Here is a 19,836-nt window from a genome sequence, read left to right on the forward strand (position 1 = left end):
CTGTTGATCGACTAATCAGTTGATCAACTAATTATTGCAGTTCTGATCAAATGCTCAGCAACAAATTTGAATGAGATATTAACATAAAAGCAATTCAAGATAAAAATATAAGCTCGAGCCTGATGATACAACACTGATATTGGGGAGTAAAAATAAATAAAAAAAATAATTAAATTAAATAAATAGATACACAAATAAATAAAATTATACAATGCAATTAACCCTCAGACATGTTTATTAAATACCTGTGACAAAGAAATGTAATGGAGGGAGGATATTTTAGACATCAGTGCACTGAATCAGTAAACTTCAGTGGGAATATGATCACTCTAAATTACTGTAAACATAATTTTGTGCATTATGTTCTGTTAAAGATAAACTTTTTACATCATACATAATCAAGAACATATAAGCAGAAACAGAGACATCTGTGATAAAATCATCTCACCGAGAATCGGTCGGGCTCTGACCAAAGCTTCATCTTTTGGTACAGATTAAGTATGTTTCGCCACATTTTGTTTCTGAGTCGTGTTACATGAAGCTGCTGTGTAATCTATAAAATGTTTTAGCGTTAGTGTAGCAGAGCACTAATATAAAGCTCCTTGAGGCCTATTGCACAGCAATATTAATGTGCTTTAATGTCTTACATATGCAAAGCCCTGAGGTCACGGCAGAGGTCAGGGGTCAGTGATCTCTCCCAAACAATTTTGCCTGTTCATTCCAAATGGAATGAGAGAAAAGGCTCAACCAGCTCCCCCAAACATTCTTTCAAATCTGCAAGGAAAATTACCCTCCCAAATTCTCTGCTGTGACTGATGAGGCACGCAGAAGTCACATTTCATTTAAAAAGAAAAACCATTGGAGAACTTTGTGTTTTAGATATGATCTTTGAATGATCAATTCCATAAATGGTCAAAAATCTATCTTTAATTATGACAATTCACAGAACAACGTGATTGTTACCAAATGCAGCCCATCAAATATAAAAAGTTACTGATCAATCCATTAACTTTAAGCTTTGTTCTGTGTATTTCAGGCACGGTGAAGGTTAAAAGCAGCGGTATTCAAGTTGGAGATCTCATAATCGTGGAAAAGGTTTGCTAAAGATTGTTTAATCCCACATCTGTGAATAGTTTTGCCTTTTAGGACTGTCAAGTCACCATTTATATGACAGAGAATAATGAGGGGGTTGTTAATCTCCTGGTGACTGAGGTGAAAGGAGTTAGTAAAGATTTTGTAATCTTGTGATCAATCTGAGCCTCAGCCTGTCAAACTCAATGCATACACAACAGGAGTGAACCTAAAATGCCTTTAATTAGATCTCAAACATAAATTCAATTAAGTACTATTTATTGATATATATTTTTTTCTAGTTGTTTGAAATATCTAATTTGAGAGGAATCTGTTGTGTTGCTCTTGTTGTGGATAGAGTGGATTCTCTGAGGTCTTTGTACATGAAATTTGAGAAGTAAGTCGTGTCTTCTGTTTCCAACTGAGGGCTTCTTTCTGAATTACTCATTTCAGCGCAGCTGAAGGAAAGGTCACACATGTTGTCCTGCACGTTTCATTAATATGACTGAGTGATTCTGAGTTATGTGGGTTACAATTCAAAAGTGAGGGGAAACCAGTAGCTGACAAAGGAAAGCTTTGAAATTTCTAAATTAATCTACATTTGAAGAGTCATAGTAAATCTTTATTATTAGATTTTGACCACTTAGCAATAATCCGTGCACCGTTCAGTTTTTTGGGAAGCTGTCCAGATGAATTGAATGGAGAATTTGTCTTGTGCAGTGGAGGGAGCAGGTCAGCCAGAGTGTAAAACCTGGTCAGGGTCCCGCTCAGGCCACGACAGGATGATTTGCTGCAGGGCTTATTATTTTTGACTGACTGGCTGCTGGTAATGTGGCACATGAAAAGCTAAAAGTCGTACTTTTCTACAGTTTAAAGAGCAGAGGAGGGAGGAGGAGAAGTGCAGGATCAGGAAGTGATATTGAAGTGATGTTTTTCTCTCTGCCTCTCTTTGTAGAACCAGCGTGTTCCTGCTGACATGATCTTTTTAAGGACCTCTGAAAGAAATGGTAAACATCTGCTGGTCATTCATCCAGATCTCCACAACAGGTCGGCTGCCTGGCTGGCTGGCCGGGGAAATGACTTGTTTAAAAAGGCGCTGAGGTGCAGGGATTAGCCCTGAGCCAGGACAGGAAGTCCTACAATGTCTAAATTGTAATTGGGTCCAGTACTAAACTATCACTCAAAGTGCAGTGTGGTGGAGAGCTCCTGCTCCATGTAATCAGGGTTCTCGTGGATCCTTAAAAAGCCTGAAAAGGCATTGAATTCATTAATTTAAAAATAAGGCCTTGTAACACACAATAATGTTATAATTCCCTGAAAATGTATTAAAATTTGCTCTTAACTTGTTTGAAAATGCAATAAAACCCAATAATGCAATAATGTTAGCAGTAATGTAATAAGATATCCTGAGCCACATTATAATATTACAAAAGAACTGTACCATATACTTATGCCTCATCATCCATGTGACGCTAACTTAAAACACATATTACAGCTGGTGTAGCGACGGGTCGCCATCACTAGATCTTTACTAAACAGTAAATATTCAATAAATGCATTCGTACTGCACTACCAAACTCCCCTCAGCCCACCTCCTGCTTATGGTCATCCTTCCAAACTATTAGGGGAGTTTATTTTATTGCTATTTGATATATTTATATTTGGATGTGTAAACTCCCCTCTACCCTGAGCGATCACATAGGGATTTTAGTTTAATGCATCTTTGTCTGACAACAGCAAATCACTCACCATCTGTTGTAAATTTCAAATTTTGCATAAAGCCTAGAGTTTACACTCCCAAAACATAAAACCAGTATTTTGTTCATGTTTTCAGTGGGCTAACATGACACTAACAGCGTTATTTATTTTGTGTATTTGCACACTTTGAATTTCCAAAAGCCAAAGTCATCAGTTTTGAGAGAGAAAAAACATCTTACTTATAAGGTACTATATTATCAATATGAATAATGTTCTAATATCGGTCAGGACATTTTATTGAATTATTGGTCAAGTTATTACATTTTTATGTTTTATTACATTTTCAATGAGGTTAAGAGCAAATTTAATTACACTGTGAAGTGAAACTTTACATTACATTATTGGGTGCTGCAGGCCTTCATTTGTATTAAAATGTCTTAAATCAAACTTTCAAAAGTCTTAAAAATGCAAGGAATGTGAAGTAGGATTTTAATATTGTTTTTCTTCTGATGTTGCATTGTAAAATCCCAAAAGATCACCTCAAATAAGATCAACTTTATTGTCCCAGAAGAAATTTGTCTTGGGCAAAAAAAGTGCTAGACCCGGCTGGATGACGTTTAATTCAAATAATTTCCGCGAGGCCTCTTGCATTTATGTCACCGCATCAGGATTCTGGAACCAACAACATTCGTGTTTTGTTTCCAGCCAGATGCTCAGAGCGGAGAGTCCAAAGTCTGCCAGCTAATAGGGAAGTACAGAGTCAACGAAAAATTGGGTATCTAACCAGAATTTTGTGGTAAAGTAAACCTTTAAAGGCGATGCATACAGGAGCGAGTGAGACACATAAAATTGCCAACAAAACAAACAGCTTTTATTTCCCCATTCTGTTCTACATTGTCTCTGTTTCTCTCTCATGTTTTATGTTACAGTAAACATGTTGGCAAAACTGTCCCAAATCTTAAGTAACTGCTGTTGGTTAAATTAAATTAAATTCTGAGTGGCATTAAAAGAAGTCCTAAACTTGAACCCTGGTAATGCTGAGATGGGCACTGCAGACAGAACAGTGTTGTCTCTTCTTCTTCTTCAGTGAGTAATTTTGTCTTTCAAATTAGAAGATAATGAAAAGGAAAATCGAGGGACACAAAAATCAAATGCAAAGAAAAGACAGGAGACATGAGAGGAGGATGCCTCATGTGAATAATCAAATACGGATTAGGACAAGATCTGCTGTCACTGATAACACAAACTTGGAGAATTGCATTGCACTGTTTATTTGCACATATACAAAATAAGTCCATTCAAAATAACCTCCACGGCACAGCACATCAAAAATCACATCACAGATCACATCATGTTTTCTGCTTCCAGAAACCCACACGTGACTCTGCAGGAGAAGCTCGGTGCGTGTTGTTGTTGTTGCGTCTTCCTGTTTGGAGGAAGAAAAACAACAGCTTTGTTTTACTGGAAATAGTGCTTGGTTATCTCTCTTCCATGTGGAGGCCATTAGGTCAATTATAAAGAGCCTAGGCCAGGGTTGGGAGTTTTGGGCAGGATGACGCATGCGAGCCAGTGGGGGGATGGGCTTGGGTGGATGCCTTCACTTCTGTCCTCACAGTAATGTGCAGCTCAGTCCCATTCACAGAAGCTGCTGCTATTCACTTGTGACTCAATTTTTAAGTGTTTTACCGCAGTTTTTATGTATTTATGCAGACTGTGAATTTCAAAATGTAGCTGTATACTGGGTTTGTACTTTCATGAAAAAACTGGAAAGGCATGGAATTTGCAAATTGTAATTTCCAGGCCTGAAAAAGTTTTGGAAAACTACATATACCCTGAAATTTTGTGTAACAAACCTGTATAATAACACATTATGTGTTCAAGGGCCGTTGGAAATTTGAAAATCCAATGATGATTGCTGTTTTTACAGTTTCTGGCTATGATAAATGGTGAAACATTTGGTGATTTTTCAAGAAGACATGCCTTCAAAGCTGTGGCCTGCAGGTTTGGAAGAAAAAAATCACCAAATATTTTAAAAGAAAAAAAAATGTTTACTTTAAAAACCAACAACAATTTGTAAAGAAAAGAAACACAAAATATTTCTTTGAAAATGACCAAAAGTGTTAAGAGAAAAAAAAGTCCAAATTTTTTTAAAAAAAATGTTTTCTTTAAAAACTAGCAGTGGAATAAATTCACAATACAGCCATTTAAATTTGTATGCCCCTCCCCTAAGCCAACATATTGAAACATAGGTCCTATCTCAGGGCTTAAAAAATTATTTTGTGCTTCCTTCTTTTTTCACCACCTTCGCCCCTGTCAGAAATAACAATTGCCTAAATCACATTTAAATAATCAGTTCTAATCCTGTTCTTAATTTTTTAAAATCTATTTTAAAAAGCAATTAAAAGCCATACATCTATTATTAAAAAAAGAGCCAATAGTAAAAAAAAAGAAAAGAACTGATAAATAAGCATCAGTGGTTGTTTCAGAGAATGTATGATCTTTAAAATCTGCCTCAAAATCATGGAAAAGTCATGAAAATTTATTGTTAAAAATGTGTATAAGAACAAATAAAACCAGCAACAGTTGACAGCAGCCTTCATTATCTATCAAAATATAAATTTAGTCATTTTTTGCAATCAATGCCACCATCAAGAATAAATTGTGAGGTCCTCTCTTTAACTAAAAGCCTATCTATTGTTGCCCCCTAGGGGTGAATGTGTTTCCACCTGGCATCAGTGGCAGCTCATGTCCTCTCCCCCTCAGGCTCCTGCTTCCTGCGGACTGACCAGCTGGATGGAGAGACGGACTGGAAACTACGCCTCCCAGTGGCCTGCACACAGAGACTGCCAACTGCTGCTGTGAGTCATGAAATAAACTTGGAGATATAGTTTGGGTGAAGGGGGGAATTGTATGTTGAACGCTGTGTTTAAAGCTTGTGTTTTGTGAAATACGAACTGATGAATAATTGCACGTCTGACGATGGTCTCAGAGAAGTCTGTCATTGGGACAAAGTAGTCCTTTAACTGGAGTGCAGGGTGGCCTGGTCATCAGAGAATGCCTTCACTCAGAGGTCAAAGGTTGACCTCGGGCCCGTGCTTTTCGTTCTTTGAGTTCTTCAGTGTTCGATAGAGCTAAAACCAGCAATTTCTTTCATTGTCAGTTAATCTCTCTATTATTTTCTCTGTTAATTAATTAGTTGTTCTCAAAAATACAAGTAAATGTTGAAACATTTTGATTTTTTTCAAAGCCCAAGATGATTTGTGTAGATGTCTTGTTTTGTCGACAACCCAAAGATGATCAGTTTACTGTCAAAGGGGAGGAAAGACGCCAGAAAATATTCACATTTAAGAAGCTGGAAGCAGAGAATTTAATTTATATTTGCTTTTAAAATTACAGGTTAGTCGATCATCAAATTAGCTGCAGATAACCACTACTCGGTTAAAAGCTGCAGTTTTGGTGCTCCATCAGTTTGGCTTTTTAGAGGCAGAAATTTGTCCTGATACTTTCAGATTTCACATCGTAAGTCAATGAATCAAACCATTTTTAGTGTAATTAAGTTTAATTTGCTATGATAAAAAAAATACAAATTATTCACTTGGTGATTGATTTTTCAGTCTAAATGTTTCCTTTTGCTTTAGTCTACACTTGATGGGGTCAATCTGTGTGGGCCTTATAGCCATAATTTTGACCAATAAATTAATAACGACTAAATGATTAATCGTTCTTGGTGTTCTATTAGTTTGGGTATTAAAATCTAAATATTCATGCTAATTTTTTCAGATTTCTGAACATTTTTGCTATCATAAAGTTAATTTACGATCATAAAAACATAAAAATAGTGTTATTTTATTTATTTAATGATCTTTTCAACTCAAATTTTTCATTTGGCTCTTGTCTACACTTAATGGAGGTTAAGCATTGTCGGCCTTAAATGTGCAAAAATCCTGAACAAAAACTTAATAAACTTTGAATGTGGTAGGCATCTTTTTCCATCAGGTTTAAAACCAAAACGATCAATTGTTTAATCCCGATAATAATCAGCAGATTAATTAGTAATAAAATATTACTAATGCAGCGCAGGGTCTAACTCGACCCTCAACTTCTTTTCGTGCTTGCTTCTTCTATCTCCTGCTCTCCTAACCCCCAGTGACAGGATACTTTTTAAAAAAGAAAACAATATGCGCCTCGGGATCCACCAGATAGTCAAAATAAAATAACTGCCATATTTGTCAAACAAGTGGGAATATTTATTTTCACAGCAGTTTGTGTGCAATTATTGCCTCGAGCAAATGTTCTCAATGCAAAATGCAAAACCATAGAGCAAACATTATGCACAAACTGTAACTGATAATATCAATGAATCTGGTCTCCATGTAAATGATATGTTATTGGAAAAGGTTAGATGATGTTTGATGTGCAAGTTAGACAAAGCTTTGAGTGTTCTTGTCTTCCTCTCAGTCGTTCGTTATTATTCAATCACTTTATTCTGTCAGAGATCTTAAACTAGCACTGTACCCAAAGGTTCAAAGCATCATTCATAACGACATTCAAATTCTATATCAACATATGAATGCTGCACAGCTTGTTTTTTTGCATGTCTGTTCATCCTGTGTAAACCTGGCAACACAGTTTCAGATTAAAATTAGTGCAGATTAATATTATTTATTATACTGTTCATCAAATTAGATTCCAGTGATGTAGGATTGTCTCCGACTCGTGATCCAAGCATTTTCAATAACTCCAGATTGTGTAAAGTCCCAAAATTTTACATTTATGGAAAAAAGATAGATGAAATCATTTCCAAATTTTATAACATGTTTTTATCTAACAAAATATTCTTCCTCAATCCATATTTGTTGCTGTTTATTCTTTCAACAAAGACATTTTCATAACGGTCAAAAACCTGTTTGGTGTCCCGCCTGCTGCGCACAAAGGGAGGCACACACCTGTATTAACAGGTTGGTCTAGCAACAGTAAAACAGCCCTATACATTACATTAATTCATTTAAGTTCAGAAGCTTATTAAAAAATTAAAAAAGGACACAGTTGTTTAATCCAATAAATGTTTTTATTCAAATTGATGATTTTGCTTGAGGATTTCAGAGTAATGACGTCATAAATACGACATCCGATACTTGAAGCTTTAGTTAAAAATTTGATTAGAAGCTACAAATGTAAATAAATAACTTTCTGTGCAATCCTATTTATCCTTAACCATGTTTTTTATGTCTCACAGGACCTTCTACAAATCAGGTCGTACGTGTACGCAGAAGAGCCAAACATTGACATTCATAACTTTATTGGAACTTTCACCAGGGTGAGTGCTTACATTACATTACTCTTCTGTTTAACACTATTCATACATGCACCCTTTTATGTTAATATGATGGCAGATTCATATGTTTGTCTCATTTATTAATAAGTGTCTTTGCCACTTTTGCGTAAAAGTATTGACGCCAACTTAAGGCTCTCTCGGATCAGAGGACGTTTTCGGAATTTTAGGAACCCCCCTTTTTGTTGTGCCCCATACTGCAAGAACCAGGAACAATTGCTGTTCTAAAAAGGCATTTTGGGAACTTTTTGTCCCTATTTCAGAGTAGGTATTCTCCTAGAACCATGAGTAAAGTAAGTGTGCATTGATTGGTTCAGATGTAAGAGACATTGATTGGTCAGTGCAGCCAATGCAGCACAGGCGACTGCCATTTCTTTGAAAACCATTAGCTGACTGTACAATACAAACAACAAAAATGGAAGAAAAACAGACAAATGGCCAGACTGTGAAGTCTATGCTTTACTGGGCATATATGTAACAGTGGCAATACATCGTGATTTTTCAACTTGTCAAAGCAAAAGTGACAGTGCTTTACCAACTGTCGATACTGGGAACTGCTGAGTGGGAAAATGCGGAGCGGAGGACGCTAATTGTTCAAGTTTCGAAAGTGAAATTCCTTTCTCAAGTCTCAAAAGTGGGCCCTCCAAAATCTAAAAGATTTAATGACTGTCTGTGTGGATGAATGTGCCATAATCCCAACTGATGACTGGGATTAGTTTGTTCGTACAGGAAGCATCTTGAAACTGGCATTGCAACAAACGCCCCTCCAAGTATTAAATAAATTTCACTTAGCATGTTCAGAACTTTGAACCTTTGTCACGTCTTCTATTTGTGCATAATATCTGTGGATTTAAATTTTGTGATTTCTTTATCAGTTTAGTTTTATGGAGTTAATACCAATATCTGCTCTAAATTTCAGATAATTAGCTGCATTTGAAAGATGCTCAATGAAAAATTGCCATGTTAAATACTTATGTCCCCCGCTGTCCCGTCTCTTTTGGAATCAGGGTTGTAAATGTATCATCTCAACCGTTAACTTTTATGCAGAAAGAAAATAAAAATTGTCCTTTTAATAAATTGTGAAAACCCTCTCTTGTCCGATCAGTATATAAGAGAAACATCTTCCTCTTGTGGTGTGACCAGGATAAAGGACATCAAAAATCCTAACCCATATTTCATTGCAACTCTATGGATAAGTAAATAAATTAAAGTCTAGCCAGATGCTTTACATATAGCGCGTGAGCTTATAGGACAGAAAAGAGAGCCCCATCCAAATATCAGGACATGTAATGCTTGTAGGGCTGGGCGATAAAACGATAACGATATCAATTGGGATAAAACATAAAACATAAAACATCCTGGATTGAAATGTGAGATGTCTGTGTCTCCGCCGGTGTCTCCGAATGTCCACTCCGCTCCCATTCTCCACCGGTGTCTCCGCCGGTGTCCGATTGCTCTCAACTTCGAATGTCCTCTCTTCGATGGCAAAATGCATTTTGGAATCCATCAGTGATCAGTGGTGGAATGCAACAAAGTACATTTACTACTATTCTACCTAGTACTCTACCTAAGTATGAATTTGAAATATTCGTACTTTTCCTAAGTATTTTCTTTTCATACCATTTTATACTTTTACTCTAAAACATTTCAGAGAGAAATATAATATAATAATAAATATTCTACTTCTGTCACTACTGTCATATGACAGCTTTGGTTACCTCACAAATTAAGATTTTTGCATAAAAATAATAAGATTTTATAAAATATGATGTTTATTTATTAATTAAATTACACAGCTGCACAGATTACTTGCTTTATAAATCAGCTGTTTCACAGAAAATTAAGTAACTATTTTGATAAAGATTTAAGTCTTTTGCTATTTTTTGTTTCATGATTTTAGTTTGGGGAGGTGTTTTTCCCCTCCTTTTTACAATTTTGAGTTTTTTGGTTGATCCTGTTTTTTACATTTTTTTTTAGTTTTGGTGTGTTTTCTTTTTATGTATTTTTGATATATTTTGTTTTTTTCTACTTTTTAAACATTTTTAAGGTTTAGGGGTATCTTGTTTTGTTTTTGTTTTCTTTCAAGGTTTGGCTACATTGGGTACTTTTACTTTTAATACTTTATAATTATTTACTTTAACTTAAGCAACATTTTCAATGCAGGACATACACTTGTAACAGAGTATTTTCACAGTGTGGAATTAGTACTTGTACTTGGCTAAAGGATCTAAATACTTCGTCCACTACTGTCAGTGATGCATCCTGCAAAAGAACAAAAAATGTCCTTCCTCCTCATTTTAACACCTTTTTACCTGGCGCCGTTGGGTAATAGTGGGATTAAACCAGCTGTGTTTAGAGAACTTAAACATAATTACTGTAAATGAGCAGTTTCTGTCTCCCCCCATCATTTTAGTATTTGTATTCTCAACTGTTACAGGAGGATGGAGATCCCCCAGTCAACGAAAGTCTCAGCATTGAGAACACCCTGTGGGCCAGCACCGTTGTTGCCTCCGGTAAATATATGTGACTGGTGGTATACCTGCGCCGATGAGAAGCCAGATATACCCAGAAAATAACGTGAAGCATCCTTTGCCGTTAGTGCGACATCTATTGAAGCGTTGCTTCGTTCCCAGCTGTTGATCTGATGATAGGTCTAACAGAATAATGAGGCTGTCAGTCTTTTTTCCATCATCTATAAATAGCTCTGGGGCAGCTACCCATGTTGGTAAAGAAGGTGTGCTTCATCCATAGGAGGCGTAACTCGCTTCAGACTACACAAACACATGTTATCCATTAAGCAATTGAAACTCTGCATCCTGTATTCAAAATGACATTCATCATTTAAAAAAGTCCATTCTTGTCAAGATCTGTCAAGTCTGGAAAACATCTTTTTGACATACTTTGTTTTATGTTTTTATGATATTGACCTAAGGCAGTTTTTCGGGTCTTTTTCTCCGGCTCACTGCAGGCACAGTGGTGGGGGTTGTGATTTACACAGGCAAGGAGCTGCGCAGTGTCATGAACACCTCCAACCCACGGCACAAGGTACAGTACTGTGAACCGGAGCATGACGACAAACATTTGATCATTTGCATGAAGAAAGATTCATTTGCAGGATTCTTTTTAGAACGTATCAGAAAAAGATTAATTGTGTTATTGAGATTTAATTGATATCCAGTGTGAGTGCAATCCTAAATATTCGTTAACAAGTTCCACCCATTTTATAGCCATATATTGCACAAACAATCCGTTTGTTTTTACATCTATCTGACTCATAATGTTTGCCTCTGTTGCTCATGCAGGTGGGTTTGTTTGACTTGGAGGTGAACTGTTTGACTAAGATCCTATTTGTGGCCCTCGTGGTGGTGTCTCTGGTCATGGTGGCCCTGCAGCACTTTGCTGGCCGTTGGTACCTACAGATCTTTCGCTTCCTGCTGCTCTTCTCCAACATCGTGCCCATTAGGTACGATTTTAAATCCTTGACTTCAGTCTCATCTGCAGTGTTGCATTATATTTACAAGTAGGAAGTCAACAAAAACACTAATTGAGTATTTTTATTTGACGCAGTTTACGTGTCAATCTGGATATGGGTAAGATGGTTTTCAGTTGGATGATTAAGAAAGACTCCAAGATCCCCGGGACGATGGTGAGGACGAGCACCATACCTGAACAGCTTGGACGCATCTCCTACCTGCTGACTGACAAAACAGGTTAGACCGTAGGAAACAGCAGTGAAAAGCACCATTACAAATTTATATTAAAATACCAGAGATGCACAGATTGTGAAGGTCTGGGCTGATACCACCACTGATGTTTTCTTTTTGGTCATTTTGTTTTTGTTGTTATTTACTCCCTTTTTTTGTGCCAGGCAAACAAAGAAATATCCATTCCTAAAATAGCTGAAGTCATACAGCCCTTATGATTTTTGATTTGATTATATTTTTTTTAGGAATTTAAAAGCGCAAATCCACTGAAAAGCATTTCTCCCAGGGATTAATTAAGTATTTCTGATTCTGGTGCTGAAAAACACGTATTTCCAAAGAGGTGCTTAATGGAAACAGTCCTTTATTACAATACTTTGAATGAGTGCAAATCTAATCATTAAATTTATGAAATAACCTTTAATATATAATAAATTAAGTCATACAGCCCTTATGATTTTTGATTTGATTATACTACTACTACTACTACTACTACTAATAATAATAATAGTAATAATAATAATAATAATTTATAATTTATAAGACAATTTCTTCCATAAAATGTATTTTATGGTGTAAAAACAACAATTTTCTTTTTCAAACAACTCTATTTACTCAAATTTCTTACCAAAAAAACTAAATTTTTACAAGATTACATTTGACCATATGATGATGACCGGATTTGTCGTTGACAGTGTAGCATTATCAGGGAAACAAAAGGGTGTGTCCCCTGAAGCATCAATACTGAGATTACTGTGTGTTTTTCACCCCGTAGAAGATTTTTGTTTGTTCCAAACACGTTTTCTACTGTCGCGGGGACTCCGTCAGTCTCGAGGCCTTTTTTAAGCCTGTAGAAAATTGATGTGACACAACAGAAAAACATCAACCACTGCCATTGGTGAATGACATCTTATTAGCAGACAGTGGTGGCTGAAGCATATTAGAGCCATACTAGAGTAAAAACTATCTGATACTAATTTTACTTAAGCATCTAAAAGAGTTGTATTAAGTTATATATTATGCATATCTACCAACTTAAGGATTTTAAGGAAGCCTCTGAGCTCCAGGGCTGATGCACATGGCAGTAAAGCAGTCACTGCACAGTTACCTGTCACAAATTTAAATGTCCTTGGATCATTACTCACCCTCTCAGCTGTGGGACACCATTTTCTGCCTCCATCATAAAGTCTGTCACATCAAAGACTATTTTCACTCCCATACATAGACATGTATTGAAGAAAAATATACGTTTTATTGAGGAATGGTAGAGGAGTAAAAGCAAAAGTTGACAGAAATATAAAAACTCAAGCAGAATACAGATTAAAAAAAAACCTTAAGTATTGTGTTTTAACTACTTTACATCATATAAATCTTAGCAGGTAAGTCGATGGTCGTCTGACCAATAAAAAAACTCTCTTGGCTGTGTGGCCATAAGAATCACTGAAGCCAGAGTGTGGAGCACTAAAATGAGGAGTTATAGTGCTGAGGATTTGCCAAGGAAGTATCCAGTAGGAGCGAGTTAAGTCGTTTCCTTCCCTGGGGGGGGTTCACCTCCGTGGTGAGATTTCTGCTACTTATTGGACCCTTAAATCATAAGAAAAAAAATCCCAAAGTCTCTCATCCATACACACCTTTAAAGCCCACACCTCCACCACTGCACTTCCTCAGGCGCGAGGTGTTACACGTCAGATTTATAGCCCTCATGCCCAATAAACTAATCAGCCATTTCCCCATCCAGAGCGCGATAAGGCCGGCGGGGTCTGCGGGTCAGGCTAATGTACGTGCGGGGCCCCTGAGGTCTTTTTGATATACTGGCGGAAAATGCTTTTAAAGTGAGTTTAAGGATACAGAGGATGTGTGTAGTGGTTAGGGGAAGGCTTCTGGCTTCCTCACCTTTTTTTTTTTTTTTTAAACCCTGATCACTATGTGATATGCACACTCTTTTTGGTACCTGATTAATGTTTGAAAACCCAAACTGTAAATCTAAATCAGAAATGCTTTATTGATCCCTGGTGGGAAATTGGGTAACATTACAGTTGCTATTATATATATATATATATATATATATATAAGCAAAGAGAATTAAAAAGCATGTAAACATAAATAAATATGTGCATTGTGTTACAAGATAAAACACAGAATATATATAAGAATAGAAAAAATAGATATATAAAAATATTTGTATGTATTACAAAGTGTTTAAAAAAAAGAATTGTATAAAATAGAATAAATCATTATATTATACTTATTTTAATTGTTTTATTATTTATTAAAATACATTATTTTTTGGCAATTAAAATATTATTTTAATTTATTTAATAGTTTTGTTATATTAAATGAATTATATAAGTTGAAAATAATATTGGACAGTTGAATTATTGCACATAAATTATATGCATAATAAATTATTATGGGGTTATAGTTTCTGATTGGTGATTCAAGTCCAAAGGCCAGAAAGTGGGAGTGTGTGAAAATACTTTTACAGATATTGATGCTTGTGATGTCCCCAAAGTGATATTTGTTTAGAAATTAAAATCTAAAACACCATTTCATATTTTTTGCATCAATCATAATAAAAAACGTGTCACCTGTAGCACAAAATGCTGAAGTTAATCTTGAAATAAACTCTTCAGTTGTCATTGTTTTGGGGGAATTTCGCTGTCTGAATGCCTGTATTGTAATCTTTACCCAGGGACTCTTACTCAGAATGAAATGGTGTTCAGGCGCCTCCATCTTGGAACTGTGGCTTATGGGATGGACTCAATGGACGAAGTGCAGAGCCATGTGTTCAGCGCCTACACGCAGGTAAAAAAAAGCAACACATGCATGAGCCTATGCAGTGCTCTGTCAAAGAAATGACTGAAATTCAAAAAACAAACCAAAGAGAAAATACTGAAATTCCAAAATCTGGGGAAAGGGTAAAACAAACAGGCAGGAGCATTGTTTTTAGAAACATATTAGTTTGTGATTATTGTTTGGTTGAATGCTTCCTGACCTCAGATGACACACTTTGTCCCCCTTGACACCAGAGGTTAGTGAAGCAGGAAACAGGATTAGCCCACAAGCAAAGCAGTGACCGGACTTCTTAAATGACGCTACCATTAACCCCTGGAACACACAGCCTTCTAAAAATAGCACGCCCACAGTGCAGAAGCAAATTGTTCATATTTACTTTACACATCTGGGTATGTTTACAGGCCACAACACAGCAAGCATTGAAACCGCCGTTAGTGAAGCAGCTAGTTTCTCAAGCTAACATCTCCGGTTTGTAATCTATATTTTAAAATACGCCTTCTGAATGTGTGTCTTTGTGTTTTGTATGTAGGAGTTCACATGTTCTTACAGCATGTTTATTTTCATTTTACACAATTATTAATTCTGTTGACTACAATAGCTGCTGTTTCTTAGAGAACCTTGACCACAGTGATGTACCCTCTTCAGAAAAGGCTACATTTCTTTTCAGATTCCTGTTCGCCTTTCCTCTGATCACAGTACTTTCTGTAATTGTCTCCAGCCCACCCATGACCTTCCAGCCTCCAGGGCCCCGGCAGCCACTAAAGTCCGCAAGACCATCAGCAGCAGAGTTCATGAGGCTGTGAAGGCTATCGCCCTGGTACACAACGTGACACCCGTGTACGAAGCCAATGGTGTGACCGACCAGGCGGAGGCCGAGCAGCATTATGAAGACACGTGCAGAGTGTACCAGGCTTCCAGCCCAGATGAGGTACGATTGTCAGCCGCACAGAAACATACGTGCACATTACACCTCTGAAAAAACTGTCTTTCAAAACGTGCTGATATCAAAATGTGACATTTCTTTCTAATATTTCAGTTTTCGTGGCTTGAATTCGGTCAAAATATTGTTATATCAAAATCGTCTAGGGCTGGACCCAAATATTTGGATATTTGTTAATTGGTTAGGTATTTGGTATTCGATTTAGGGATTTTAGATATTCAGTTCAGTTTTTCATTTCAGTGTTTGTGAGAAAAAATCATCTAATAATTTAACATGCTTGATGCATGTTAAATCTTAGATTAGTTGGAGTTAGTATCCTCTGCTTCTGTTTGCAAAGAACAGTGCATTACACTGCATTACACCAAACAGTACATTATTGGACTGAGTAAGTGAGTTTCTTAAAACTTTACAAACTATAATGTGTCACAACTGCTGTCAAACAGTCGGAGGCATATCAGGCGGCCCAGGGTGAGAGCACACGATGTCTCTCTTTTTCTCTCTCTGTCGAAGTCAGTTGCCCCCACCTCGGCTGACCAAAGCTCTGTTTATTTACTGTTCATCAGTGCTGAAGCTCAGAAGCGCAGATAATGGTATTAGGGACAGCCGTAAAATTGTCAATTGTATCCTGAAAAAAAAAAAAAAATTTAAAGATTTAAACCCCTCTCCAGTCTAAAATAGGTTTTCCTTATTGTTTAGCTTTGTTGCTACTTGTGCTTCACACTGTGGCGCCGGTCTCTATAGATGGCGCAGGAGCTATGAGCATGCACAAATGTGTTTATGCTTGTGAATGAGTAAGAAGTAAACAAATGTTACTGGGAGAACGTTACCGGAAAAGTAGGTTCCCCCCGATACTTTTTCCATGAGACCATTTTTTAGCTTTTACACTGAAGTTCTAGTGCAGCAGAAAGCTGCTTCTTCCACCTTTGTGCTGGCGGTTTCACTCTAATAATTAAAGGCCATGTGATTGTTCCTGTGGTCTCTCAATGAAGAGTTGTAGAGATGTCTGTCTAGGCTGCTTGGCCATCTTCCCTGCTGATGGGAAAAGCACAAAAAAAAAACTAAAAGTAAAACTAAGCGCTATAAAAACTTCAACTGCCATCACACTGGTGAAGGAAGATTGCATAAAAATGCACATTGCAGAAGATCATTTTGGAGCCTGTATTTCTGACTTATTTATTCTTAGTTTTTAGATTGTTTTTTATTTTAGTTTTGGTTTTGCAGTTTAGAGTTTTTTATTGGTATTTTTTATACATTTAACATTTTGATTAGCACTGAGGCACTTTAATTGTTTTATACTTTTTTTTTTTAAAAAAAAAAAGAAAATTTATCATCTTGTCATCTTTTATCCTGTATGTTTTCTGTGGTGTCTGACAACTGTGTTAAATGGATACCCTGTACTTTATTCTGCAAACCAAATCTACCTTCAGTACAAATAAAGTAACCTGAAGTGGAACCAGTGGGCACCTAGTTACAAAAATTCAAATGTGCACAATCAAGCGCCGCAAAAACTTTAGGGGCCTTCATCCTTTGTGCACAAGGGGTGATTATGTAATTTTTTGGCATGCAAACCTTGCACCGGGGACACTACTGCGAACTTAATCACACTTTACTTCATGATGATGTGAAAACCTGAAGCTTCCAGCACAGATCTTCTGAGAACCGACTCAGCGGAGGGGACATCTTGTGTCTAGCAGTTAGTCTTTTAAATGAAAATGTTTTACATATTTTTATTATAATATTTCTAATATTCTGTATTTTTCACAAAGGGAAAACAAGTAGGTGAGTTAAACAGTTTTTAATAACAAGAACTATGCCAATCAGACATAAATGATCAGTCATAGCAGAGGTATTTTTATATTTATGAAAACATCTCTGAAGGGGAGCTTCAACATTTTATCATCTGACATCTAATGATCATATATCATCTATTGTCAGAGATTCCAGTATTGTTCTAGAGGTTTAAAAATAATAATAATTACTGAGCCAATTTAAAATATAAAAATACATTTAGAAAGAGGAGGGAAGTAATACAAACAAAAAAAGTTACAAACTCAGAATAATAATGAAATAACAATAACAAGGCACATGGGCTCACTGGATTTATTTATCAGAAACATTTTCACCCAAAGGCACGACGAGGCAACTTCATTTGTTTAGCACATTTTATACAACAGGGCAATTCAGAGTGCTTTACAGAACAATAAAATGTAAAAACATAATAAGGATACAGAGTTTTCATAAAAGAGTAAAGACATCAGATGAAAAAAGGTCAAACTAATTTCTAATTGATTTAAAAATGTAAAAATAACAAACACAGCAAAAGTACAGACAAGAAAATGAATGCAAAGATAAAAAGATTATTTAAAAAGATATAAAATCAAGTTTAAAATAAATTTGCAGTCTTTACATATTTCTCTGCTTTTTTTGCGTCTGTGTGGAAACCACAGAAATAAATTTAATGAATTACATTCTATTTCTGAGGAGGAAACATACATGTAGACTTGCACGGTTCCCACGTTCATCATACAAATAGCAGCAGTATCAGATCATACATGTAAACATTCAAAAATACACACAGGCAAATACCTACTTTTTCATATACGTCAACTTGACATGTTGGGAAATGTACACTTAATCTGCTTAAACATCATTTTCTCAAGGACAAACATGGAAGACCCGACAGGAGAACAGACTTCCGATCTCAAGATGTGGAGAGTTGTCGGTTTTTGCCAGAACAGGCCGTTATCTTGAGTGTCTTCATTGCTTTCTTACTTGAAGGGGAAGAAGCCAAATTGCATTCCACTTTTATGTCCTTGATCAGTGCGAATTCTTTGAACATCAGGAAGAGGGCTGTGGAATTTGACTTCGATCCATTTCCTGCGATGTAAATACGGATTTCCTTAATGTGCTCCCCAGCCCATTGCACTTATCCCCTTTTGAATTTCCTCTTTGAGAGCATATTTTAATAGAGACCAGCACATCTGTTGTGTTCAAATAACTGTGGTTTATATTGTGGGAAGGACATTGAGTCATTTTATTGTTTTAGGTCACACTGGATGAACATTTTTAACCGTTTTCTCTTGAGTTGCTTTCCCCCTGAAAGGTACATCGTATCAGTTTGATACAATCTGGAGAGAGATTCAGTTTGCTTTCCTACAGGAAGTCTTAATATAGATCTGGTTTTGGTTTTGAGCGTTATGGACACAACGTCAGTGACTGTTGAATGCATGGTTTTCAGCAATAGTGTCCAAACTGACATTTAGTCCGTACACTTTTTAACGACATCTACGTGCAAATGAAAAGAGGTGTATTATATGTTAACCCTTTAAAAATGGATCTGCTGCAGGAAGTCGTTTGCATGAAGAAAAAGTAGTGGCGTGCACAACTCTAAAATAAAAATGATAGCGTGGAAATCAGAAAAGCTAAATACCACTGGCTTCACTTTTTTAATCAGGGCAAACGTGGACACAAACATGTCTTCAGTGTCTGCTTGTGCTGAAACATGTTCATGTCCACTTTTGCCCTAAATAAATAAGTGAAGTCTTATGGTGTTATTTCTCTTTTTTGTTGTTTGTGTCGCTCTGTTTAAATAGATCTGAAATAAGAACCATGATATCTAAAAGCATACATTCTTTATATTACTTATAGAACCTTTTAGCTAAGGTTGTATAGATTTAAGGGATGTGAAAGTCCATGAAATGATATCACATTTAGCAAAAAATATAGATACTGCTGGTCAATTTCTTTTGCAGAGTTCAAAGGGTTAATATTCGCATCGTCTCATGCATAAGTAATAGTAAGTAAAAAGGGTGACTTATATTATGTGTATTTCACCAAGGAGAGTTGTTGCTGAATCACTTTCCTTTTCAGCTCACAAAAACTTGTCAGCTGTGCGGGGGCTCTGAGTCAAGCCAGCAGCGTTATTCAGTAAGAAAATCGGCAGCCAAACCAGATGTTGCTATTAAAAGGTGGTGGTGTTGTGGCAGACCCTAAATCCAAAAATGCCTCCACGGTGAATATTTCTAGACTGTGACTAAGCACAATCTTCATATTTCCCAACCTGGATGACAAACATTACGGTAGTCAGAGCTTTTCTGACGTTAAACTGCTCCTGGCCGGGCATTGCCAGACTGCGTGGTCATGTATTTCCAAAATAAGTGATCTGGAAACCACAAAATATGTGTGTTTTTTAAGTCATAGCATAACGATCTTTGTTGTTTTTCACTCATCTATATCCGTTTGGGCGCTCTGCTGTTAGACTTGTCAGAAGATGAACGATGAATTGGGTATGTGATCTG

The 19,836-nt window shown here is 36.4% G+C and overlaps 1 protein-coding gene across 1 annotated transcript in view; it reads left to right on the forward strand.

The window, feature by feature from the left end:
• Positions 1–19,836, forward strand: part of LOC121946787 (probable phospholipid-transporting ATPase IIA) — a 49,652-nt gene that overhangs the window by 10,281 nt on the left and 19,535 nt on the right. The window contains exons 5-14 of the mRNA XM_042491540.1: positions 1,037–1,095; positions 2,027–2,078; positions 5,533–5,627; positions 8,006–8,086; positions 10,539–10,614; positions 11,070–11,146; positions 11,404–11,564; positions 11,669–11,811; positions 14,495–14,607; positions 15,317–15,526. Coding sequence (XP_042347474.1) covers positions 1,037–1,095; positions 2,027–2,078; positions 5,533–5,627; positions 8,006–8,086; positions 10,539–10,614; positions 11,070–11,146; positions 11,404–11,564; positions 11,669–11,811; positions 14,495–14,607; positions 15,317–15,526 — 1,067 coding nt within the window. The remainder of the gene's footprint in view (positions 1–1,036; positions 1,096–2,026; positions 2,079–5,532; positions 5,628–8,005; positions 8,087–10,538; positions 10,615–11,069; positions 11,147–11,403; positions 11,565–11,668; positions 11,812–14,494; positions 14,608–15,316; positions 15,527–19,836) is intronic.

The sequence above is a fragment of the Plectropomus leopardus genome, chromosome 8 (genome assembly GCF_008729295.1).
Source record: "Plectropomus leopardus isolate mb chromosome 8, YSFRI_Pleo_2.0, whole genome shotgun sequence".
Classification (NCBI taxonomy): Eukaryota; Metazoa; Chordata; class Actinopteri; order Perciformes; family Serranidae; genus Plectropomus; species Plectropomus leopardus.